Here is a 23,284-nt window from a genome sequence, read left to right as displayed (position 1 = left end):
CCACCCCCCCCGAGGAAAAGCGGGAGGGGAAGAATTCCTTCCCCTCCCGCTTTTCCTCGGGGGGGGGGGGGGATGGGTACGGCTACACGTAGGCTACTAGTACAGCGGCTAAACCATAGGAGACCCAAGCGTGAATGTAGGGACTGGTACTGAAAATTGAAACTAATCAAAAGCATATGTATTTTACTGAATAAAGTTTATTAAACATTGCCTGGTGTTATTTTTTGTCATTCTACCGAGTTTCAGCGAGATTTGAGCTTGTCACTTATTATAACGCTGTAGGGTTAAAAAACCTAAAATCGCTCAAATCTCGCTGAAACTCTGTAGAATGACAAAAAATAACACCAGGCAATGTTTAATAAACTTTATTCAGTAAAATACATATGCTTTTGATTAGTTTCAATTTTCAGTACCAGTCCCTACATTCACGCTTGGGTCTCCTATGGCTAAACCAATGGCAAGGAAAACAAACATGGCGGATGGTGGACATTAGACTCTTGAGAATTTTTAAGTTTTTTGCCTGTTTTACCAAAGCTTAAATCACTTTGAATAACATTTCAAACAAAGTAGATGTCGTCAACAGGGACTATTCTATTAGAGTGCACAGAGGTGTAAAATATTCTAAATCAGGTAAGAAATGTCACTCTCTGTTTTGTATAAACTAGTCTGTCGGCCGAAATTCTTTATTGTGATACTCTGGCCACCTTCATTTCGCCGAATTCCTAACTTTATGATGAACAGTTTGTTGTAATTACCATTAAAGAAAAATAGATGGCAAAGTTGACAAAATATGAATATAGGCTGTGTCTGGCCTGAATAAGAATACAGTTGGGCCCCGATGGGTCCATGAGTTCTCAGAGTTCTGCTCGTAAACTGTAACGTTTGCAAGTTATAGATGAATTAGTGTTTCTGAATTAAAGTGAAACTGTTTTTATTTTCTGAAAACCAGAAAGGCTGACCGTACGATTGAATTGAAATATAATTTGGAAATTTATGATAGTTCAATCCAACTGTAGGGTCAGCCTTTCTGTTTTACAGTTGCTTGCAGTTGTATCCCTACATTTTTGCTGATCAGATCCACCAGGATCTGGTTCCTTTGTTTTGTGCGTTGACCTTTCTAAGGTTTAAAGTTTGCTTATTTTGTAAGTCTTCTACTCTGTAGAATTTTATTTTATGGCAAACAGAAGTCAACTTTAAAGATGAATTCCAGTCCGTACTGCGCAATCTCGGCTGCAATGTTTATGTGAGCCCACACGAAGGAATGTTTACAAGCAAAACTAAAAATTCCGCGACAAACTTACCTTTTTCTTCATAATTAACGCCAGATATCCTTGCAGAACAAATAATAACGAGTAGAGGAACCTTGACGCTATTTCAAACCGACGTTTCAGCTCATCGGAAATTCTTGAACGAAACGAACTGTAATGGCGGACTAAAAAACTTCATGTATGCTGTCACCGAAGTGTAACGTTTCAATGAATTCAAAACAAAAACGAAAACAAACCCCGAGTCTGCGCAGTACGGACTGGAAATCAGCTTTAAGAAAATAGTAAAGTTTATGGATGACATTTTTTGTGGTATTAAAACATAGTTGAGTAGCCTGCTTTGCGACAGCCTTTGTTCACAAATATTTATTTAAATAATCGCCAATCCCAGTGAATGAATTCTAGCTCAGTAGGTAAGGTAACAGCTTATTACCATGCAGGAGGTTGAAGGTTCAAGCGTATGCACGTGCATTAAGTATCCCGGGTGGGTACTTGACCTACGTTTAGGTATAGGGGATGTCGCTAGGGTTTTGTTTAGGACTATAAAAACTTAAAATACCTATTACACCCCTATTTTAAGACCCTATTTAGGACAAAGGACAACATTGACAATCATCATCCCTTACGCGATGTTCGACGAATTGAAATGCGAACAAATAAAATAATGCTTTTGATTGAAGTGAAAGCAAAAACAATGTAAAACTCTACGACATTCTTGCAGCCATACCCTGTCTAGGACAGGCTCAGGCACCTCCCCGTATAGGCCATTTTGGGGAGTGCCCCCCCTCCCCTGGGGTAAAGTACGTGCATTATAGCTTCATCATTTTCCAACTATTAAATAATTCCAATGGACCTCAAAGTTTCTAAGTTCTTGTTACCTTGAATGTTTTTTTTTTTTCTTCATGTCGCCAGGCTGGGCAGTACCCAAGGCTGAGTGATCCCAATTATTTACTTCTTTTAGGTAAGTGGTAGAGGTAAATTATTATGAAAATCAATTAAACTGTTGAATATTCCAGAATTTTAATATTGCTGTCCCAGCCAGTTTTATTTTTACAAATTTCAGAAATTCCTGCAGCCCTGCATGCTGCATCTCCTTAACCACCACTGTTGTTGACAGTAATGCACACTTCAACTATGCTGAAAAAATGATCTTGTTTGAATTCATTTCTTACCGGTGAAGAAAATAGATAAAAATTCTTTTAACTAAACTTTTATTTGCTGTTCTACTAATTATTTATTTAATGCCTTAATCATCAACAATCCTAATTTTATTACTGAGTTGTAAGTTATACGCAAAAAAAGCAATGATTAGAATTTTCCAGCGAAAAGAAAACAAAGTGGATGGGGCAGCAAATTGAAAATTGACCCATCACACAGTTAATTATCTGAGAAGTATATTTTCATAAAATAAACCAAGAACAGTTACTGTTCGAGATCCAAATGCTGGAATCTCTAACAGTTCTCTAATAAATGTGCTTAAAAACAGAAATATGATAATGATAATAAAATTATTATGGTATATTAGTGAATTACCAGGAAGTGTACATGTATACTTTCATATAAACCATGTATGTTACTATACTTGTATATGGTAAAAATGTGCAAGTAAGAACCTAACATTTAAGAACCTGTCAGGCTAAAATTTGCCAATTAAACCGCCTTTTTTAACCCTCCAAGTTTATTTTTTCCTTAGTGGCCATTTGGCCACCGCCTGCTCAAGTTTGGTTGCCAGTGAAAAATTTTAGTCGCTAAATTAAGCCCACGCTTTCAATCCTTCTCAATTTTAGTCGCCAGGCTGGTGACTTTGGTTTCAATTTGGTCGCCAGCTCCAAAATTTTAGTTGCCATGGTGACTAAAATGGTCCTAACTTGGAGGGTTGTTTTTATAAGAATGAATTTAGCCTTAAATTTAGAAACAGTTACTTATTTTCTTAAATTGATTATTTAAACATGTTAACTTTACTAATTTGGGAAAATAAGATAAGTCAACATTCTGGATCCTCTTTGGGGATACCACCTAGCCTAGGAGCCTTTTATCACTCCAGTTGCATTTGTAAATGACAAAGTTGAAAATCACAAAGTACTTACAGTCACAAAATATATCACATTCATGAATATATTTTATATGTGTGATCAAGAGGTAATGCTGTCCTCTATGGTGTTTCATTTTTACATACACTTATGTGGTATGCAAGTTTTATACATGGACTAGGTCAAATACTGTATTTATTCGATTAAGCGCCCAACCTCAAATAAGCGCACACCTCGAATTAGCGCCCACCCTGTAGGTAAGAAAATTTAATAAGTGCCCAGCCTTGAATAACTGCCCACCCCCACCCTCCTAAAATGAGGGCACAAGAGGAATTTTGATCATTGTTAAGTTGAGATTAAAATTGACTAAGTACTACTAAGAAACTATCCCGAACACCGAGTTTTTTTTAGTTTTCAGTACTGAAACTTTCAATGAACATTTAAAATTCAGCTTTCGTACACCTTCACATTTAGTTATAATACATTGTTTCCTTGCAAAATAAGCGTACTACTTGCTAAAAATGGTGAAAATTTAATAAGCCCCCAGCCTCGAATAAGCGCCCACCTCGAATAAGCGCCAACCCGCAAGGTCCAAAACTTTAATAAGCGCCAGGGCGCTTAATCGAGTAAATACGGTACCATAAGAAATTCTATAAGCAACAATGTAACTGTTTTCTCAGGAAATAAGAAACCTTAAGAACCTAAAAAGCCAGAAAAAGAACCTGTTTCAGCTAACCTGGAAAAATTAGGTTGTTACTTGTGGGTTTTTACTGTATTGTTTTATTGTCTTTTGCAGATACAAGACAAAGGCTAGACTACAATGAAAGTCATATTATAACAGCTAAATTTGCACCAAGGGTTAGTTAATACATTGAGTTGTTAAATTTTATGTTAAAGTACTTTGAATTCAGATGTCAATTTTGCACCATTCGCTAAAAAAAGAAAAAGAAATTCTTGATGTCAAATTGATAATTTTTTTCATTACTATGTATCCAAAGGTTCTTCTGTAGTTATTTAATTTGTAGTAGGATTGTGTCATTTGCCGTTACAAGCAATATGGATGTTTTTTTTTTCTGTGTTGGACTATACTTCAAATAAACAAATATTGCAATAAATTAAAGTAAAGCAAAGTTACCTTTTTTTACAAAATGGCTATATTTAGATAGGATGCCACATCAGCGCTAGCTGGTTTTCATGCGGGTCCTAGCTCTATCCAGGTCGAATTGGAATTAGGAAATGTTGATTTTCTGCAAATGAAAACTTGCTGGAACAGCAGGGGTGTTGAATGGTAAATGCGAGACTTTGTGAGAAGGCGAGACTTATATCTTTTCTGCGAGCCCGAGACCTTTTTAGCCTTGCAAAAGAAATGGAGACTGCGAGAAGGCGCCAAGAAAAATTAGAGACGACGAGACCCCTCAAATTTGGCTAAAATTTTGCAAGATCTACTTTTTTTGAAGGACCATTCACCACCCCTAACAGTGGTAGAATTATAAGCAATTTTTTTTGTCTTTTTTATACAGGTGCTTAATAATTTATAAATACTTTGCTTGTTATATTCTAGAATGACATTGGTGCTTTCACAGTTCCTCCTGATGCTGAGCTGCAGACCAAGGAACATGTTATAGTTTACGACAGTAACACCAGTTCAATTAAAGACAAAAGTAAGTTGCCAAAAATGTTTGGGTGTTGCAATCAAATATAATATAAAACAAAAGATAAAAAACAAAAATAAAGCAGTCACACCAAAACCAACCAGCCACACCAAAACACGAAATCCCTGATAAAAAACATTGTAGGACATCAAAGATAACATTTGAATTCAACTATTCAAAGATCGATCTAGTCCGGCGGCTTAGCTCGAAATTTTAGTTGAATTGTGCACTTTTTGATACAAGCATGAAACTTGGCACAATGAAAGTGGTCACCAACAGAAGTTTTTTCAGATATAGTGCCAAGTCCGAAAACCACCGGTTTCCATGGAAACCGTAATTTATTAAAATCAATTAAATTTCGTGAAATATTTGTTTGTCTATTGACTTTATTGGTCTCAAAATTTACCAAAATAATTTTAAAGAAAGAAAAGAACCAAAAAGGAATTGCGCGAACGGGAAAATGTTACCCATGCGAGGCGCAACGCTAAAATCGAGTAAGAATGGTGATAAAAATCTTAAGTTTTAAAAAAAATACAATAAATCTAATTAATTACTTATATAGTAAATGGTTTGAACCCAGGAGTATCAGTAGGTCGTGAAGTATGATCGTCCGGGTGAGAGTAGTTCTGAGAAGAACTGTTGTTGGTGACTGACGTTTCGACAACCTGAGCGGAAGTCATCTTCAGAGTCAAGTGAAAAGTTGTTGTCAGTCGATGTTGTTATAAGTCTGGTCCGTTGATGTTGATTGGTCAGTTTAGCCGTGATGTTATTGGCTGTAAGACTCGTGTAAAGTTTGTCAACAGTAATTGGTCAGTTTCGATCCGTCTATTGTTAGTGTAATTAAGTTGTTCTGTTCCGTCTATTGTTAGTCAAATTAAGTCGTTCTGTTGGCGGTCCGTTTGTCGGTTCTGTTTAAGTCGTGAACAAGTCGTTTGTAAGGTGCCGGTAGTTGTTGACATCTGTTTATAGGCGTTTGTTCTAAGTTTGTGTACCAGCTTTCCAGAGTCAGTCGTTGAAAATAGTACTATTTTTTCCAACAAGTTGCAGATAATGTTAGACACAAAAATTAAGAGCGGTGGCAAGGGCAGTTACGGAAGAGGAATCAGGTGCAGGGCATGTCAATATCATGGGTAGTGTCCAGTAAAGTAAAATAAGTGGCGCGCAGAAAATATTTGAATAAACTTATAATTAGGCTGGAAAATTTGTCGTGAGGGGCGAGATCACAGATAGTGTTCCAAGCTTTTACAATTCTATTTAAAAAAGAAGCTTGAAAAGTTGCGGTTTTACAGTAAGCAGGTTTAAGTACGAGGGTGGGGTTCTTAGAGTGGGACCGGCCATGCGTGACGAAAGTAACATATCAATCAATATTTAGGTCAGTGTATCCAGAAATACAGTTATAGAAAAATAAAAGATCTCTCAAGTTCCCTGTGATATGTAAGTGGTAGCAAGCGAAGAGTCAGCAGTCGTTGTTTGTAGGGCATCTTGCCGATTCTAGTTCTTAGTATCCAGCGAGTGGCACGCCTCTGGACTCTGTCTAGGATCGTTCTCAAATTGACACTAGCAGGAGCAGCTGGTTTATAGACAAATACTATTATGTCAGGTAGTGATACCAAGTCGCACGTACAAAATTTAGAACGAAATGCTGTAATTTAGACTGTTCACAGCCCTATATTTTCCTATTTTTCTTCTGTTAGCGAACGGTTCACCGATCGCGAGAGACCTGGACGCTAGCGCAAAAAGAAAGACGCAAGGGAGCAGAGGGCGGGGAACGAAAAATCTTTTCCCATGCAATAATTTCCAACTAATTTATTGGTATAAAACAGATGGTAAAAAATAACAGTTGTAAGCCTAATTTAAAGCATTCATATCTGTATTTATGAATAAAAATCTACAATAAAAGGTTTATAAAAGTACAGAAGAAGTACTTCGTGGGGGAGGGGCCTCTCGGCTGAAAATTTCATTGCTGTTTACTAGCTGAAAATGGGAAATTGGCGTTGGCACTATATCAAGAATTGATTAGTATGCGAATGCTTGTAATCCTGCAAAGTTTGGTGCTTGTATCAAAAATCGCACAATTCAGGAGCTAAGCCGCCGGACTAATCATGGCATTTAAGAATTAGCTTCTTGGTTACTAGGTACAGTCTACCGTAATTTAAAAAGCACTTGAACTTTGGCTGTTACCTTAAAAAGTTTATAAACCTGCCCAATTTCTTGAAAAGTCTTTGAATTTTTTAAATGAGTCTTGAAAAGTCCTTCAAATATATAATCACCATTCTGTCTTAAAGTTTGTTTATGCATATTTTTTGTTTTTGGAGTGTAATTTCCATGCCCGACAAAAGGGAAACTTGTACACTTTCGTAAAGTCAGTGTTACAAATTTTATACTAGAGTAGGTATTGCCTGTAACTTTTAATATATTATTATCGTTATTATATAATAAGTACCTGAAAATGTTTGTTTGAGCTAGGACTGACAGACTGTCTTTGAAATTCTGAACTCTTACAGTGAAATCAAGTGCTTGAAAATAAATTCTGTGTTGTAATTTCCTTGAAAAGCCCTTAAACTTTTAAGGGCTAAAATGGGTCTAGAAAATGGATCCATCAAGCTCATCAAAGATTTAAAGAGGACCTTAACAAGATCTAGACCTACATTTGTAGGTCTTGTTAAGGTCTAGGTCTAAGATCTTGCTAGACCTAGTGGATTGGTCCTCTTAACTACATTATCCCTTTAAATTAACCCTTACACCCATTTAAATCATGTCTGACTGTTCTTATACAAATACCTTAGTGCTGTTCAATATATTTGTCAGTGATGTACAGTTGAACCTCGATCTTTAATATGAACACCAAAGGGACAGGGAAGAGCGGCTGTATTATGGACTACCGAGGTGTCCATGTTATAGAGGTGTCCATGTTATGGAGGTGTCCATGTTATGGAGGTGTCCATGTTATAGAGGTGTCCATGTTATAGAGGTGTCCATGTTATAGATGTGACCATGTTATGGAGGTGTCCATGTTATAGAGGTGTCCATGTTATAGAGGTGTCCATGTTATATAGTTGTCCTGTGATTTTTTGGTGTCTTGGACCAAGTGAACTGTGTCCGTAATAGCTTAGGGAGGTACATCTGGCCCCGATTGTTCAACTGATGTATAGTGCTATCCACTGGATAAATCACTATCCAGTGCATAGCATACTTTGTTTTGTCAACACTTCTCCACTGGATAGCGATTTATCCAGTAGATTTAAAGCCTTATCTACTCATTGAACAATCGTATACTGTAAAATTCCGGTTATAAGCCCTGGGCTTATACAACTTTGTAAGGGGTTTTGTGTGGGCTTATAAGCGGAGGAGCATATATTCCGGAGGGCTTATAAGCGAGATAAAAAAAAAAATGTTTCGAAACGAGCCACAGGATTGTTGAATGAAATACGTTTTTAGGTTAAAAATGCATAAAAAACAAAATTTAATTAGCCCTGTTCAGTACTGTCATCCGGCAGAGGGGGGCTTAAATCTGGGGGGGGACCTTATAATCGGATGTATTTTTTTTGTTTCCAGGTAGATGGGCCTATAACCGGGGGGGGAAACGGATAATAATCGGAATTTTTAGGTATGTGCCGCGGGATAGGGTATGGTTTTTGAGGTTCTCGGTTTGCTCCTTTTGGCAATGTGTTCCCATTGTGATCCTTATATATGGTACCTAAATTCTATCAGCTAAAATGAACGCCAAGAAAAATGACTGATTTATCTGTTCAAGTATTAATAAAGCGGTTTTATAAAGATTTGTGTTTTGCTGTACACGGTTAGCCGTTATTTGGGTTGTCACGGAACACTTCTCCCAATTTTCGCTTTCTTATCCTTAAAATAGGTCAGGGTTTAAGAACCTTCGCGGCACACCCCTATCCAAAATTTATGGGACTACCCCCGGGATATTCTGGAGGTGTCCATAATGAGGTTGAGGTTCAACTGTATCGACAGTACAAGTAATGAGTACCTGTATCCGTATTTCCTTTGGCTGTTCTGACTTGTCTACTCAAATTAAATAGACTGAATATTGTGATCAAGGCATAAAGAGGGGGACGTAAGGGTTTGCGGTGATGCGGTTTTGCGTTATTTTTCGTGCGGTTTTGCGGTAATCTTAATTTTAATCTGCGGTATTGCGGTTTTACAAGACTACGCGGTGTGCGGTTATTACAAATTTTAGGTCGCGGTAATCGGTGAGAAAATTGTCTGCGGTAATATGATTCTCCCGTGTTTCCACTAGATCCTTTCACATTCGGTTGTTTTTCTTCAGTTAAACAAGCTTGAGCAAGTGTTTTGCTTTAAATCAGGGTTCTTTGGTTTGTAATTGCAGTCTCTTCCAGTTAATACTTGATGTGTTTAACTGTTTCGTTTATCCAATGTTACGTTGACTTGATGATCCAGTCTTGTCTACCGTTGTTGTTGTTTTGAAACTGCGGTTTCGGTATCTTGGTAAAATTTGATGCGGTTTGCGGTTTTGTAGCGTTTCTCTGTGCGGTTTTGCGGTTTTCGGACCCCCCTTACGCCCCCCTCCATAAAATATTAATTGAATATTTGAAAAATGAAATATTTTTTCCGTGTGCTTAGCTGATGTGGGAAATGGAAAGCAAGAACCCTGTAAAAATCATAAAAGGTATTTTACAGTTGCATGTTGTGCAGAGCTTAATTTCTTAATATTGTTAACTTTAAAATGCTGTATGAACCATTTTGAACGTGAACCATTTAAGTTCATTTCATAACAGCTGAAAAACTAAGAGCACTATTTGAGCAGGAAAGCCCGGGGGGGGGGGGGGGCACTCCCATACATGAGCTATATAGGTATGTGCCGCTGTGAAGGGTATGGTTTTCAAGCAGTTAAGTCTGGGATAGGGTATAGAAATCAGAGAGTTTTGGTCTAGAAAAGGGTAGCATTTGCCGGGAAACTGATCGACGGTATGTCAAATATAGTCCAGAAACTCGGAAGAGAAAAAGGCTTTCCTAAACGTAAATAAAATCATCACAGCATCGTTGTTCACAGATGGTTTTTCATAAAACACTGATAATGATACAGTTCTAACAAAATGCAAGTCTGGGATAGGGACGTAGGGATTTACGGTGTCTAGTCTAGTATAGGGTTGCAAAAATCAACTGAACATGGTCTGGTATAGGGTAAGGGCTTCAAATTCCCAGCGGCACACCCCCACCCAAAAATATACCGGGTACCCCCCCCCCCCCCCCTGGGCAGGAAAGTTCCTACACTTCTGTATGTTTTACAAGCTCAAAAATAACGTTTCAGTTCATACATGTATGCATGATGGGTTTGACATTTGACTTAACCATGTCCTTCATAGACGATAATATATTACAGTGTTCATTTGACTCCCTTGTTTGAGATATGGGTTTCATCTACAGCAGTTTAGAGGGTGCCGGGTAAAAAAGGGTTTTGTTATAAATTCTTTTATTCGTATTTAGGTGGATATGAGGAATTTTCTGCATTGTACCCATTTCTTCGTACTCAAAAGATCATATATATGCCCAGGGTGAGTTTGTATTTCTGTAAAATGTGACTGCATATCATCATTCTCACTTTTAAGTACTCAGAGCTTTTACATGTACATTATTGATGTTCATATGCATATAAATTCAACACTTGAGGATTCTTTTAGGCTGTTAGTGGAATGCACAGTGGCCTATGGTTATAGCCGGCTGACCTCTAAAAAGACACTTTACCATGCATGCATCCTAAATTTTGCGTCATGATGTGAACGTGTTTTACAATGGAGACGTGGATCCCAATGTTTTGAGCACTTTAGTTTCTGCTTAAGTTAAAATTTGTATACTTACATAAACTGAGCAGTGATCACCTCAATTTGGCTGCTATCAGACCTTGGGCCAGGGTATCCAACATCTCTTAATTTGCTCTAGTTTAACCTATATTAAAAATAATTTACTGGTAATTTAATTCGTATGAGTAATTTCACGTACAAGCTTGCAGTACCTATCAATTGATCTGTGACTACAGGTACCCTCCCTTAAATACATGTAAACATCATGAGTTATTACACTATCCACCATTGTATTAATTCTTTTATTAACAGGAGCTAGATGTCATTAATACGTATCCAGTGGAGATCATACCAGGTTTCTTGTATGTTGCAACAATATTCCAACAATCTCAGGACCACAGAATTATCAAGGATCTTAAAGTCAAGGCAAATGTGATTGTTGCAAAAGAAAATGACACAGTGTAAGTACAGTCTTGCATACATTATAGTCTTATTTTCACTGCAGTTTAAAGTGGTGTTGTGTGACAATAACAGCGCGCGCATAGATACAAAGGGGTGGCGAATGGTAAAATCCGAGACTCGCCGAGACGCCGAGACCCTTGTTTCAAAATCCGAGACCGAGACTTAAATGATTTAAGAAAATCCGAGCCCGAGACTCTGTGAGCCTCTGAGCAGTAAAAAACCGAGCCCGAGACTCTGTACAGTAAAAAATTTAGCCCGAGATTAGTATTTTTTTAGTGAGACGTAAAGAATTGGCGAAATGTACTCACAGTAAGACGCCAGCTGCTAGTTATGGATTAACTTCGCAACCTTGTTACGACCTATCACGACCCCACATTTAACTATCCAAGGTCACACGCTCTGTCATACTATGCGAGCGTTTGCGTCACGACATCTTCCCGATTCCGGTCGGAAAGTATCAGTCTCTTGTAAAAGCTTTTTGAAGGTCGCCAGATCGATCTGATCCCTTGAATCTTGAAGGTTTTGGTCAGCTTTTTCCAACGTTTGAGAACTGGTTCATAGATAAATATGGACGAAGAAGGGGAGAAGGAAAAGCATCGGCAAAAAAGAAAACGTAAGTAGCGTAGTATGAGATAGTATAAAGCTTAAGAATAACGAGTAAGTGGTAGACTGTCCACAGCCTCTCAATTTTTCAACGCAAAAAACGTCCAGTTCTCTTGCCGTTCTCACTGCGCGCTCATCGATCGAGAAACACGAAAATAGAGGGCTGTGGACAGTCTAAGTAAGTGGTTACATGATCGCATGGTCTCCACGTGTTTTGGCATTGCCCTTGAATTTTACCAAAGCTTTGGCTAGCTTTAACAATCGATTATGCATAACTGCTTACTTGCGTGTTCTAGCTAAACAATTTGTAAATAGGTCAACGTTTCTTATATGCGCGCAATTCATTGTTTTTGCGACCACGTTGGAAATATAGCTAAATCTGGAAACATTCCAAGACTAATCCAGAGAACCAGGAATTTTACCTAACAGGTGTAACGGTATCCCATTCATGTGATGCATTAACCTATGAGAGTTTATCAGCTTTCATTAGCGTTTATTCCGTAATGATATTAGATTCACGCTGCACATACACTCTTGTTTTTTCCTATTTGAATATTTTTTCCGGCCTAGGCTGTGTATTTCACATTTTTCCGCCGCTGTTAGGCTGAAAATACTCTTGTGTACATTCTTAAACTGGTTTAGCATATTACATCTCCGTTCATGTCGTATACTGTGCATATCGTCGTATTGCATCGTCCATTCATCGAACTGTCATAAGCATCGGAGCATTTGGCTAGTAACGGTTTTTTACTCTCATTTTCAATTTTTCTCGTTTGGAGAAACAAAGAGCTTTACATGTATACGGTCCATTTTAAAACATATAATTATATGGTATTTGCAATTTTAACATAAAATTTATACTCTGTTCAAAATCTCAGGCTTTGGATCATTCTTAAAAATTTTCCAAATATTCATATCAAAGAAATTGTTATGGTATTGTTACGGAGAGTTTTATATGAAACGGGTCAGAGATTCTGCTATTTCAGTACAGCTACTTGCACCCTGAATTGAATATCAGTCCATCGCATCTTTCTCAGTTCCTGTCCTATGCTGAATTTCCTTGAGAGTTCACCGCTACCGTGACTTATATATACTCCAGTGTAAGTAATGCACAGGAGAGCAAGGTGTCTTAATCTTGAATGCAGTACAGCACAAGACTAACCACTCAAGGTACTACAGAGTTCGAAAAGCACGAAACATCGGATTAACAGGGTAAGACAAAACCTATTTATTTAAAGTTATATGGTTAGCTATAATTAGAGTAGCGATACGGATAAAGTTTCCAATTCTGAACCATGAGTAATCGGTGTAATCCGTACATTCCGTGTACGTAATCTTTGACTGAATATACTGGCTGGTCACGCCATTATACTCGAAAGACCACGATCGTACACATATATAAATCGTATTCAAGCGATTTCAATACGGGCGTCTGAAACTTAATGTAGAGTTCATTGGTATTGCCTGGGAACGAGAATGCCTTCTGACCAGAAGGATCGCGGCCTCTGGGCGAGGAGAATGAGCGGACTTTCCTCGTTAGCTCTCGTAGCTTTTCGTTAACAACGATTCGTTTTGTCCGAGATTCTGGCTGAAATAATATAAAATCCGAGACTCCGAGACCTTGCGGCCAAAAATTCGAGACTCCGAGACACAAAAAAATCCCCAAAAAACGAGACTCCGAGACTCATCACAAAATCGTCCGAGATTTCGAGATTTGACCGGAATTTTCCGAGACCCTGGATTTTCTGGGTACCATTCGCCACCCCTATACAAAGAAATTTAAAACGTATTCATACGCGCGCGCGCTTCTATCGTTGCAAAAGTTTCCGTTTATCACGAAAGCGCACACGAAAGTGTCGCGCCACTTGCTGGTTATAAGGTTGCGTTTTTTGCCTCCTGAGATCAGTTGGCGTAATAACTATAACTCAAGAAGCACAAATCTTGCTCAGTGATCAAAGGCAGCACAAGGTAAATATTTTCGCTTTTTACGCTATCTTAGTTTGTTTACCTTTTCGCTTTAATTGCCTTGCATCCTTTATTCGCTTAGTTTTATTTTATCGCTTATGTTTGTAATTTTAGACTTAAGTTTCTAGACAAGGAAAACGTTGCACACGACACTGTTAACCGTTATTTGTAATCTTTAATTTTACTTTTCGTTGTGTAACCTTTAAGCGCATAAACGTATTTCTTTCTAATTTTTTACGACCGTTTGTAATTTTCTTACCTTTGTATTTTAGTTCTCACGTTATTTATGGAATTAAATATCAGTTTGTGAACGCTGTTGTCAAGTTACTCTGGATCACTGTGGCAATAGTGAGAACTTGCTGAACCACAACAAGAACCGAAGAACGAAGACACCAGCAAGTCAAGCGGATAAACAACTGAAGGTCAAGCCCGTAACAACCCAAGGTCAAGTCAAGCGTGAAGTTCAAGTTGCAAATCACGAAGTCACAAGTCACAAAGTCAGTCACAAGTCACAAGTCAAGCGACGGAAACCATAAGTAAAGTTAATTTAAGAGTTTTTAGTTGCAAGAACACTACAAGAGACATTGTCTAAGAGATTCTGCAACATTGCAGAAATAAGTTTAAGTGATTGCATTTAAGTTAAGTTCACGCTTCATAAATAATTACTTGTCGCGTTACGCGGCCTCTAAGGAATACTTTACAGTTGTGTAGTCTAATCTTAAAGTTAAGAAGAAACTATTTAAGCATAATTAAGATTTACTTAGTCAGAATAGTCAGAATGACTAGTTCAGAAAGTCAAGTTGAAGTACAAAGTGAACAAGTAGATTCAATTTATAGTGTAGATAGTTTAAGCGCAGTTTCTATCCAAGAGCAAACGCGAATTACTCGGGCTAGAACACTTACCGAAAAGGGCCAAGCCTATCAAGAAAAATTCCAAAGAGATCGACAGAGAGAAGAAGATCAGCTCGTAAGGAAATTCCACGAAACCCATGAAGCATGGAAAAGGCAAGCGGAAGACATCGAGTCGTCCATAGTCAATCAGCTACCCTCGTCAGAAACAGAAAGAAAAGAAGCCATTCTACGCTTAAAGGAGCTACGCGAGAATACTCAGAAGAATTACGAGAAATTACGAAAGGTTCGACCTCCGAGTCAAGAAATTCGCCAAAAAATGGACGCCTGCGACGCTCTGACGCAAACCCTGGAACATGAACTAGAACGACAATTAATCGAGAGTGGACTAGCGCTGCGCAACGAGCAAGATAGAGGTTCTGTCCGAAGTAGAATATCCAGCAAAGCATCAACAAAGTCAAGTCGGTCAAGACTCAGTAGGTCCTCAAAGGCTTCTTCCCTCATCGACGTAAAGAAAGCCGATGCTGCTGCAGAACTAGCCGCAAAGGAAGCCGAATTTAATGCCCTGCAAGAACAAGCAAAACACAAGGAATACATCGCCAAAATGGAAGCGCAGCTCCGGGCCGAAACAACAAGGATTGAAGCAGAACTGGCGCGAAGAAAACTGGAATTGGAACAGAGCGAAGTAAAGAAGCAAATGGAAATAGCAAGAGCAAAGCTTAAGGCTTACCAAGAAGCTGAAGAGTTTGCAGACGACATAGTTTCGGTCGAAGAGGATATCCAGCGCATTTCTCCAATTCAGCCACAATATGAGGCAGCTTCAGAATCCCTAGTACTACTGCCGCAAGAACAAAGGCACTTAACAAAGGATGCAAACACCTCAAATTCTGCGACGCAGCGCACTCAACAGCATCGCAACATTGATCAGTCTCCTATCACACCCGAAAACACTGGTCTTTCATATGATCAAGTGCAACCGCAAGAATCATCAAACACCGATTCCACCGCCGCGATTATCACCGCAATTACCGAATCATTCAGCATGAGTCGCCTCCCAACGCCCGAACCTACCATCTTCAGCGGTGAGCCTGTCCAGTATCCAGATTGGAAGTCATCTTTTCACGCGATCATACACCGAAAGAACTTATCGGCAAGTGACAAAATGTACTATTTGAAAAGATATTTGAGAGGACCTGCCAAGGAAGCCATCAGCGGTCTCTTTCTGCAAAATTCATCGGAAGCCTATGAACGAGCGTGGAACATCCTAGACGAGAGGTTTGGTCACCCATTTGTAGTAGCTAAAGCGTACAGAGACAAGCTACAAAGATGGCCAAAGATCGGTATTAAAGACCACCAAGGCCTCAGAAGATTTGCCGACTTCTTAGCAAGTGTAAAAACTGCAATGCAAACAATCGAGGATCTAAAAGTCTTAAATGACTACATGGAAAACCAAAAGCTTCTCTCCAAGTTACCGGACAGCCTTGTCTCGAGGTGGAACAGAGAAGCCACAAGAGGAATAAAAGAAGAGAAGAAATACCCAGATTTCAAGGCCTTCACGTCTTTCGTCAATGCTGAAGCGGATATCGTATGCAATCCTATTTCTTCCTGCTACGCTGTAAAGGAGGCAGAAACGACATCAGACAGCACGCATCAAGTACCGCCAAGGTCGAAGGACTTAAAAAGCAAGACTGTTCACTCCGCCAAGACTACGGAAGAGAATTCTAAACAGCCGAATGAAACGCCAAAGCAGCAACCGCAATGTACCTTCTGCAAGAAAACGAATCATCAGTTGGATGCCTGCTTAAGGTTTAAGACTGAGACACTCGAGAACAGAAAGAATTTTGTTAAAGAAAACAGGCTTTGTTTCGGATGTTTAAAGAAGGGTCACATGTCCAGCGATTGTAAGAGGAAGTTAACTTGTTCAACATGCAACAAAAAGCATCCCACATGTCTTCACGAAGAAAAAAGAGAAACGAAAAAGAAAGAAGAAAGAAGTGAGGAAGAGGAACCCACAGATGTTCGCAAGTCAACCTCGTGTGCATCACAAGGGACCTCAAGTGCAACTACGTCAATGATAGTTCCTGTGTGGCTATCATCGTCTACGAAGCCCGATAAGGAAGTACTGGTTTATGCAGTATTAGACACTCAAAGTGATGCAACCTTTATTCTTAAGGAAAAGTGCGACGAGCTCGACGCAGAAGCACAACCGATAAAGCTTCGGCTGAGTACTATCACTAGCCAAGAGTCAGTCATCGACAGCGAAAGAGTTACAAATCTTCAAGTAAGAGGATACAATTCCGACCTTAAGATCTCAATACCAGTCGCCTACACTAGTGCGTCGATCCCCGCCGATGAAGACCACATTCCGACTAAAACCACCGCTAAGAACTGGGATCACTTGCAAACGATTGAAGACAAAATGCATAACTTATTGGACTGCGATGTTGGTTTGCTAATTGGATACGACTGCTCTCAAGCTTTAGCCCCAAGAGAAGTTATCACCGGCGAGAGTAATGAGCCATATGGTATAAAGACAGATCTCGGATGGAGCATCGTAGGTGGTAACGACGTAAAGAGTGAAACTTCCTTTTGCCACAAAGTTGCCGTAAAGGAGCTACCTGCTGTGCTTATGAGCGATGTCGTACGAGTCCTTGAGTCAGACTTTAAGGAAAACAAAGATGATAAGAAGACTTCTCAAGAAGACTTGCAATTCCTCAAAATTATGGAAGAAGGGATCGGAAAGACCGAAAACGAACACTATGAAATGCCACTACCATTCAAAGACCGGCCTCTATTGCCTGACAACCGCAAGATGGCGCTAGCTCGCCTTGAATACCTCAAGCGCAAATTCCTGAAGGATTCCAAGTATAAAGAAGATTACATCAAGTTTATGAACGAAGTATTCAGCAGAGGAGATGCCGAAGAAGCACCGACGCTTGTGCAAGAAGAAGGAGTGAAGTGGTATATACCTCATCATGGTGTCTATCATCCGAAGAAAAACAAGATTAGAGTCGTGTTTGATTGCTCTGCGAGGTTTAAAGGAACTTCCTTGAACGATCATCTACTCAGTGGACCAGACCTCACTAACAATTTGACAGGCGTGCTGTGCAGGTTCAGGAGATATCCTTACGCTATCACTTGCGACGTGGAGAAGATGTTCCACCAATTCATGGTTTGTCCAAACGATCGAGATTATTTGCGATTTCTGTGGTGGCCTAATGGTGACTTTAAGCAAGAACCCAAGGAGTACAGAATGAAAGTCCACTTGTTCGGAGCAACATCATCGCCTGGTTGTGCCAGCTACGGCTTCAAACATATGGCAAGTCAAGAGAAAGAAGCGTACCCTTCAGCGGCTCAGTTTATCACGCACGATTTCTACGTAGATGACGGACTGTCAAGCGTCGAATCCGCAGAACAAGCAAAGGAACTCATTCAGGGAGCTCGTGAAATCTGCAAGAAGGGTGGCCTTCGTCTCCATAAGTTCATTTCAAATGACCGTCAAGTACTCGAATCGGTACCGAAGAGCGAAAGAGCAGCGGATGCCATGATGGACCTGCCATCCGAACAACTTCAAATAGAGAGAGTTCTTGGGGTTCAATGGTCAGTGGAGTTAGACTCCTTCAGCTTCTCCATTGTTCTTAAGGATCAACCCTTAACTAGAAGAGGAGTACTAGCGTCAGTAGCCTCCGTCTACGATCCCCTTGGATTTCTGGCCCCCTTGGTTCTAAGAGCTAAAAAGATACTGCAAGAAGTATGCAAAAAGGGCGTCAGCTGGGATGAACCTCTGCCTGAAGAAGTCCGGCCAAAGTGGGAGCGATGGAAGCGGGATCTTCTATGTCTCAAAGAATTGCAAATTCCAAGATGTTTCGCACCAGTCACGATGAGCCAAGAGAGGAAGTACGAGTTACACAATTTTGCTGATGCAAGTACGTTCGGATACGGACAGTGTTCTTATCTCAGAGTAAAGGACGACAAAGAAAATGTGAATGTCTCTCTGGTAATGGGGAAGTCCCGCGTCGCTCCATCGAAGATCGCCACAATACCAAGGTTGGAACTCACCGCTGCAGTTGTTTCAGCGAAGGTCGGCTCAATGTTGCAAGATGAATTAAACCTTGCCAATCTGAAACAGTACTTTTGGACTGACTCTAAAGTTGTACTTGGCTACATTAACAACGACGCCAAGCGATTTCACACGTTCGTTGCCAACAGAGTTCAGTTAATCAGATCCAACACCGATACCAAGGGATGGCGATACATCGACACCAAGAACAATCCTGCAGATCACGCCTCCAGAGGCTTGAACGCCGAAGAACTCATGAAATCCAACTGGTTCAGTGGACCTGCATTTCTCTGGGAAAAAGAAATCTCGTCTGACAAGCAAGAGATCCATGAAATTAAAATTGGAGACCCCGAGGTTAAAGCTACGGTACGAGCAACTTGTGCGGTCAAGAAATCCTTCAGCCTAGTCGACACTGTGTCAAAATTCTCGAGTTGGACGAAAGCAGTTGGCGTGGTTTCGTACCTGAAGAGACCCTTCAAGAAGAACAAGCCAAAAACGATCGCCACAACAGTAAGTGAAAGACAAGAAGCTGAAATGCTTATTTTCAAGGAGCTACAGCACAATACCTTCAAGAATGAAGTTCTCAGCCTTATTCGCAAGGAACAGCTTCCAAGACAAAGTTCCCTCGTTAAGTTGGATCCGTTTATTGATGAACGAGGACTAATAAGAGTTGGTGGGAGACTGGAAAACTCTACCTTGCCATTCGATGTTAAACACCCGATAATCCTGCCAAGACATTCCCACGTGACAGAGATGATCATCGACCACTTTCACAAGAAGGTCAAACATTCAGGAAAGGGAATGACTATGAATGAAATTCGTTCTCATGGAATATGGATTCTTGGCCTTAATGCCGCAGTAACGTCCCACATATACAAATGTGTGAAATGCAGACGTCAAAGACGACCAACAGAAGGCCAGAAGATGGCAAACCTTCCCGAAGATAGAGTGGAGTCAACTCCGCCCTTCACGTACTGCGGAATGGATTGTTTTGGGCCATTTACGATAAAAGAAGGAAGGAAAGAGTTGAAGAGATATGGGTTACTATTCACATGCATGAGTTCTCGAGCGGTACACATTGAAACTCTGGATGACATGACGACCGATGCTTTCATCAACGCTTTAAGGTGCTTCACTGCAATTCGAGGACCCGTCCAACAGCTAAGGTCCGACCAAGGCTCCAATTTTGTAGGAGCAAGAAACGAGCTTGCAACTGCCATGAACGAGTTGGACAACGACAGGATTCAGACATATTTGACGAACAATCGCTGTGAATTTGTCATGAATGCCCCACATTCCAGTCACTGGGGAGGAGTATGGGAAAGACAAATTAGAACCACGAGAAGCGTCCTGAACACTGTTCTCGACGATTTCAAAGGAAGACTCGATACGTCTTCGCTTCGTACATTCTTGTACGAGGTCATGGCCATAATCAACAGTCGACCATTGACCTGCCAATGCCTGAACGACCCGAAGAGTTTAGAGCCTCTAACTCCGAATCATCTGCTAACAATGAAGAGTAAGACACTTTTTCCACCTCCTGGAAATTTCGTCAGAGAAGATGTTTACGCTCGGAAACGGTGGCGACGAGTTCAATTTCTGGCGCAGCAATTTTGGAGTAGGTGGCGAAAGGAGTACCTCATCAATCTGAATTCAAGACAGAAATGGTTCGCGCCGAAGAGAAACCTGAAAATCGGAGACACAGTAATTGTGAAAGAAGATGTTCCAAGGAACGAGTGGCCACTTGGAAAGGTCATACAGACCCGGTCAGATAAACAAGGACTGGTTCGATCAGTAAGGATCCAACTAGGATCTAGGGACTCCCAAAGGAACGGACATGACGCCATCGAAAGACCAATACAACAAGTAGTCCTTCTCATGGAAGCAGACAAAAATTATTCATGATTTCCCAATTTTTTTCATTGTAAAACTATAAATAATTTGGTGGGAGTGTGACAATAACAGCGCGCGCATAGATACAAAGAAATTTAAAACGTATTCATACGCGCGCGCGCTTCTATCGTTGCAAAAGTTTCCGTTTATCACGAAAGCGCACACGAAAGTGTCGCGCCACTTGCTGGTTATAAGGTTGCGTTTTTTGCCTCCTGAGATCAGTTGGCGTAATAACTATAACTCAAGAAGCACAAATCTTGCTCAGTGATCAAAGGCAGCACAAGGTAAATATTTTCGCTTTTTACGCTATCTTAGTTTGTTTACCTTTTCGCTTTAATTGCCTTGCATCCTTTATTCGCTTAGTTTTATTTTATCGCTTATGTTTGTAATTTTAGACTTAAGTTTCTAGACAAGGAAAACGTTGCACACGACACTGTTAACCGTTATTTGTAATCTTTAATTTTACTTTTCGTTGTGTAACCTTTAAGCGCATAAACGTATTTCTTTCTAATTTTTTACGACCGTTTGTAATTTTCTTACCTTTGTATTTTAGTTCTCACGTTATTTATGGAATTAAATATCAGTTTGTGAACGCTGTTGTCAAGTTACTCTGGATCACTGTGGCAATATGTTGTGAATCTTGTTTGCTTTGGTCTTACTCTATTTAAAGTCTACACTTAGTTATTGGTTTAGAACAGTTTTCATTTGAGTGTCGTAAAACCAAAACCCGGCGAAAGTACCATAAATGATCTAATAAATGCTTGGGGCGTCTATTAAATTTTAGGCTAGGGGCATTAAATAGATATGAGGCGTTTATCAGAAAGAGGCGTTTATTTCACTTTAACTGAAACAACGTCAACAAAACAATAATTAGGACATGAAGTTTGTTCGCAGAGTAAGACAAAAAGCAGAGTTTGTGAGTTAGGAGTCTAATCTATTCTGCGCAAATGCAAAGCCTGGAGATGTTGTTCACAGTTCTATATCAATGTTTACATTGACTTCGGGTTCAACCATGTTGGTGTCGTTGGCCTCTTCGGTGTTCGAAACTAAATAAATTGTGTGATTTTGCTCTAGGGAGCGTTACCTTGGTTTTTGAGGCGATCCTAAGAGGGGGCGTCTATAAGACACAGGGCGTTTCTTAGAGAGGGGCGTCTAATACAAACTTTACACCTCAGGGACCTCAGGGGGAGGCCGTCCAAGCGCTCTCCGGAAATCTCCGGAAAGCCTGTTCGCAGGCTAACCAATCCAATCCAACATCCTGCTGCATCTAAACGCTGTGTTAAACAAAAACATCATTCTTTGTTCTTGGGTAAAGCACCTACATTAAAACTGCAGATTGATTTTGAGCAACAATAAATTAACATACTTTGCTGGTACTGTCCCATTAAAAAATTATGTGTGATTCTTTAAATGTAAGTAAATCAATATTTCTTTGCATAGCTGTTAGTTTTTACAATAAAATGTGGTGCTGTTTCTCTGTATGAAACTGTAAGAAAACTGCATAATACTGAAAGGATAAGAATGAAAAATAAACAGTAACATGAACATGAACAACAACTGATGAGTAACAAAAGAGTCAAGAAACTATGCTCTTTTATAATTACCTTGAACAAAATTAACCCTCACAGCTCAGCTATTATACAGACTACACAAACAACAAACTACAACGGATTTGAAGTGGAATGAAAGAACAACTGTCTGAAGTACTTTTGGCACTAAATAAAGTTGAAAAAAATAATACACCTTTACTTTGTTTTTATTTTTATATGTTAACATTATTGTTTTAGCAGAAGGAGAAAAGGACTCAGCAGAGGTTGAGAAAACAGAGAAACCAGTTGAACAGCAAAAGAAAGAAGGACCCAGCTCATTAGAGAAGGTTGATAAAATGTGCAAGTTCATCAACTCACGGGACACGTCTGACCGTATCCGAACCAGAGCCATGCTCTGTCATGTTTATCACCATGCTCTACATGATTGCTGGTTTGAAGCTCGTGATCTGATGTTGATGTCACATCTACAGGAGTCCATCCAACATTCTGATATTCCAACACAGGTTCGTTAAATATGTACATTGTAGTCTGAGTTGTGGGTCCTCTTTTTGAATAATTTCAGGGGTTTCAAAATAAAGCAGTAGAGCAAGTGGCGCTGGTCTAGTCTCGTGTTGAGACTGTCTGGTTGTTATACTGCTGCATGTTCCATGAGAGTTGGCCACAGGCATTTATCTTGCCTTTAGCCTTAGTTAATGAAACATACAAAATCATGGCTAGCCAGGGTTGCAATACAGGTTGCACACTGTCATAGAAATGACTTGTACTTAGATGTGCGTTTTGCTTGTTATGTAAGTTTTATCTTGACATTGGACAATTTGGTGAAAAGTTAAAATTCTGCTTATAAGCACTCCCTAAAGCAAGTCCCCTGAAAGATCTCCCAAGTGTGAGATGTGTGCTTTTACTTACTTTCAGCTCTACCGATTATAAGTCCTCTATTGTAGGCTAGGGCCTGTCTCGTATTATGTTCTTTTGACATGGAAACTACTTTTGATAACCCCTCCACCGCCCCCCCCCCCAAAAAAAAAAAAAACCTAAAGTTAAATTAGAGATTGATCTTTAATTTTTTATCTTTGTCCAGTTCAGTGAAATTTTTAAATGCAACCCAAGAATATGAAGCAGTTTGTGATGCAAATAAGATAAAATTGTTTTTTAACATCTGTGTTCTCTTTGTG

At 39.7% G+C, this 23,284-nt stretch overlaps 2 protein-coding genes and 1 pseudogene across 3 annotated transcripts in view; all 3 read left to right on the top strand.

Moving 5' to 3' along the window:
• The window catches only part of LOC144646512 (eukaryotic translation initiation factor 3 subunit C-like), a 63,199-nt gene that overhangs the window by 38,449 nt on the left and 1,466 nt on the right, over positions 1 to 23,284 (top strand). The window lies entirely within an intron of this gene.
• LOC144646559 (serine/threonine/tyrosine-interacting-like protein 1) lies at positions 467 to 22,514 on the top strand (annotated as a pseudogene). The gene is made up of 8 exons (XR_013569448.1): positions 467 to 630; positions 2,178 to 2,226; positions 4,092 to 4,153; positions 4,857 to 4,974; positions 9,542 to 9,598; positions 10,417 to 10,484; positions 11,043 to 11,191; positions 22,350 to 22,514. The product of XR_013569448.1 is annotated as a serine/threonine/tyrosine-interacting-like protein 1 (transcript).
• Positions 14,539 to 21,194, top strand: LOC144645845 (uncharacterized). Its single transcript, XM_078505383.1, has 2 exons — positions 14,539 to 20,846; positions 21,116 to 21,194. Exon 1 carries the CDS (start codon positions 14,539 to 14,541, stop codon positions 20,572 to 20,574), a length of 6,036 nt encoding a protein of 2,011 aa, XP_078361509.1. The 3' UTR covers positions 20,575 to 20,846; positions 21,116 to 21,194.

This window comes from Oculina patagonica, chromosome 3 (genome assembly GCF_052425735.1).
Source record: "Oculina patagonica isolate OP01 chromosome 3, crgOcupat, whole genome shotgun sequence".
NCBI lineage: Eukaryota > Metazoa > Cnidaria > Anthozoa > Scleractinia > Oculinidae > Oculina > Oculina patagonica.
This window is presented reverse-complemented; position numbering and strand designations above follow the sequence as displayed.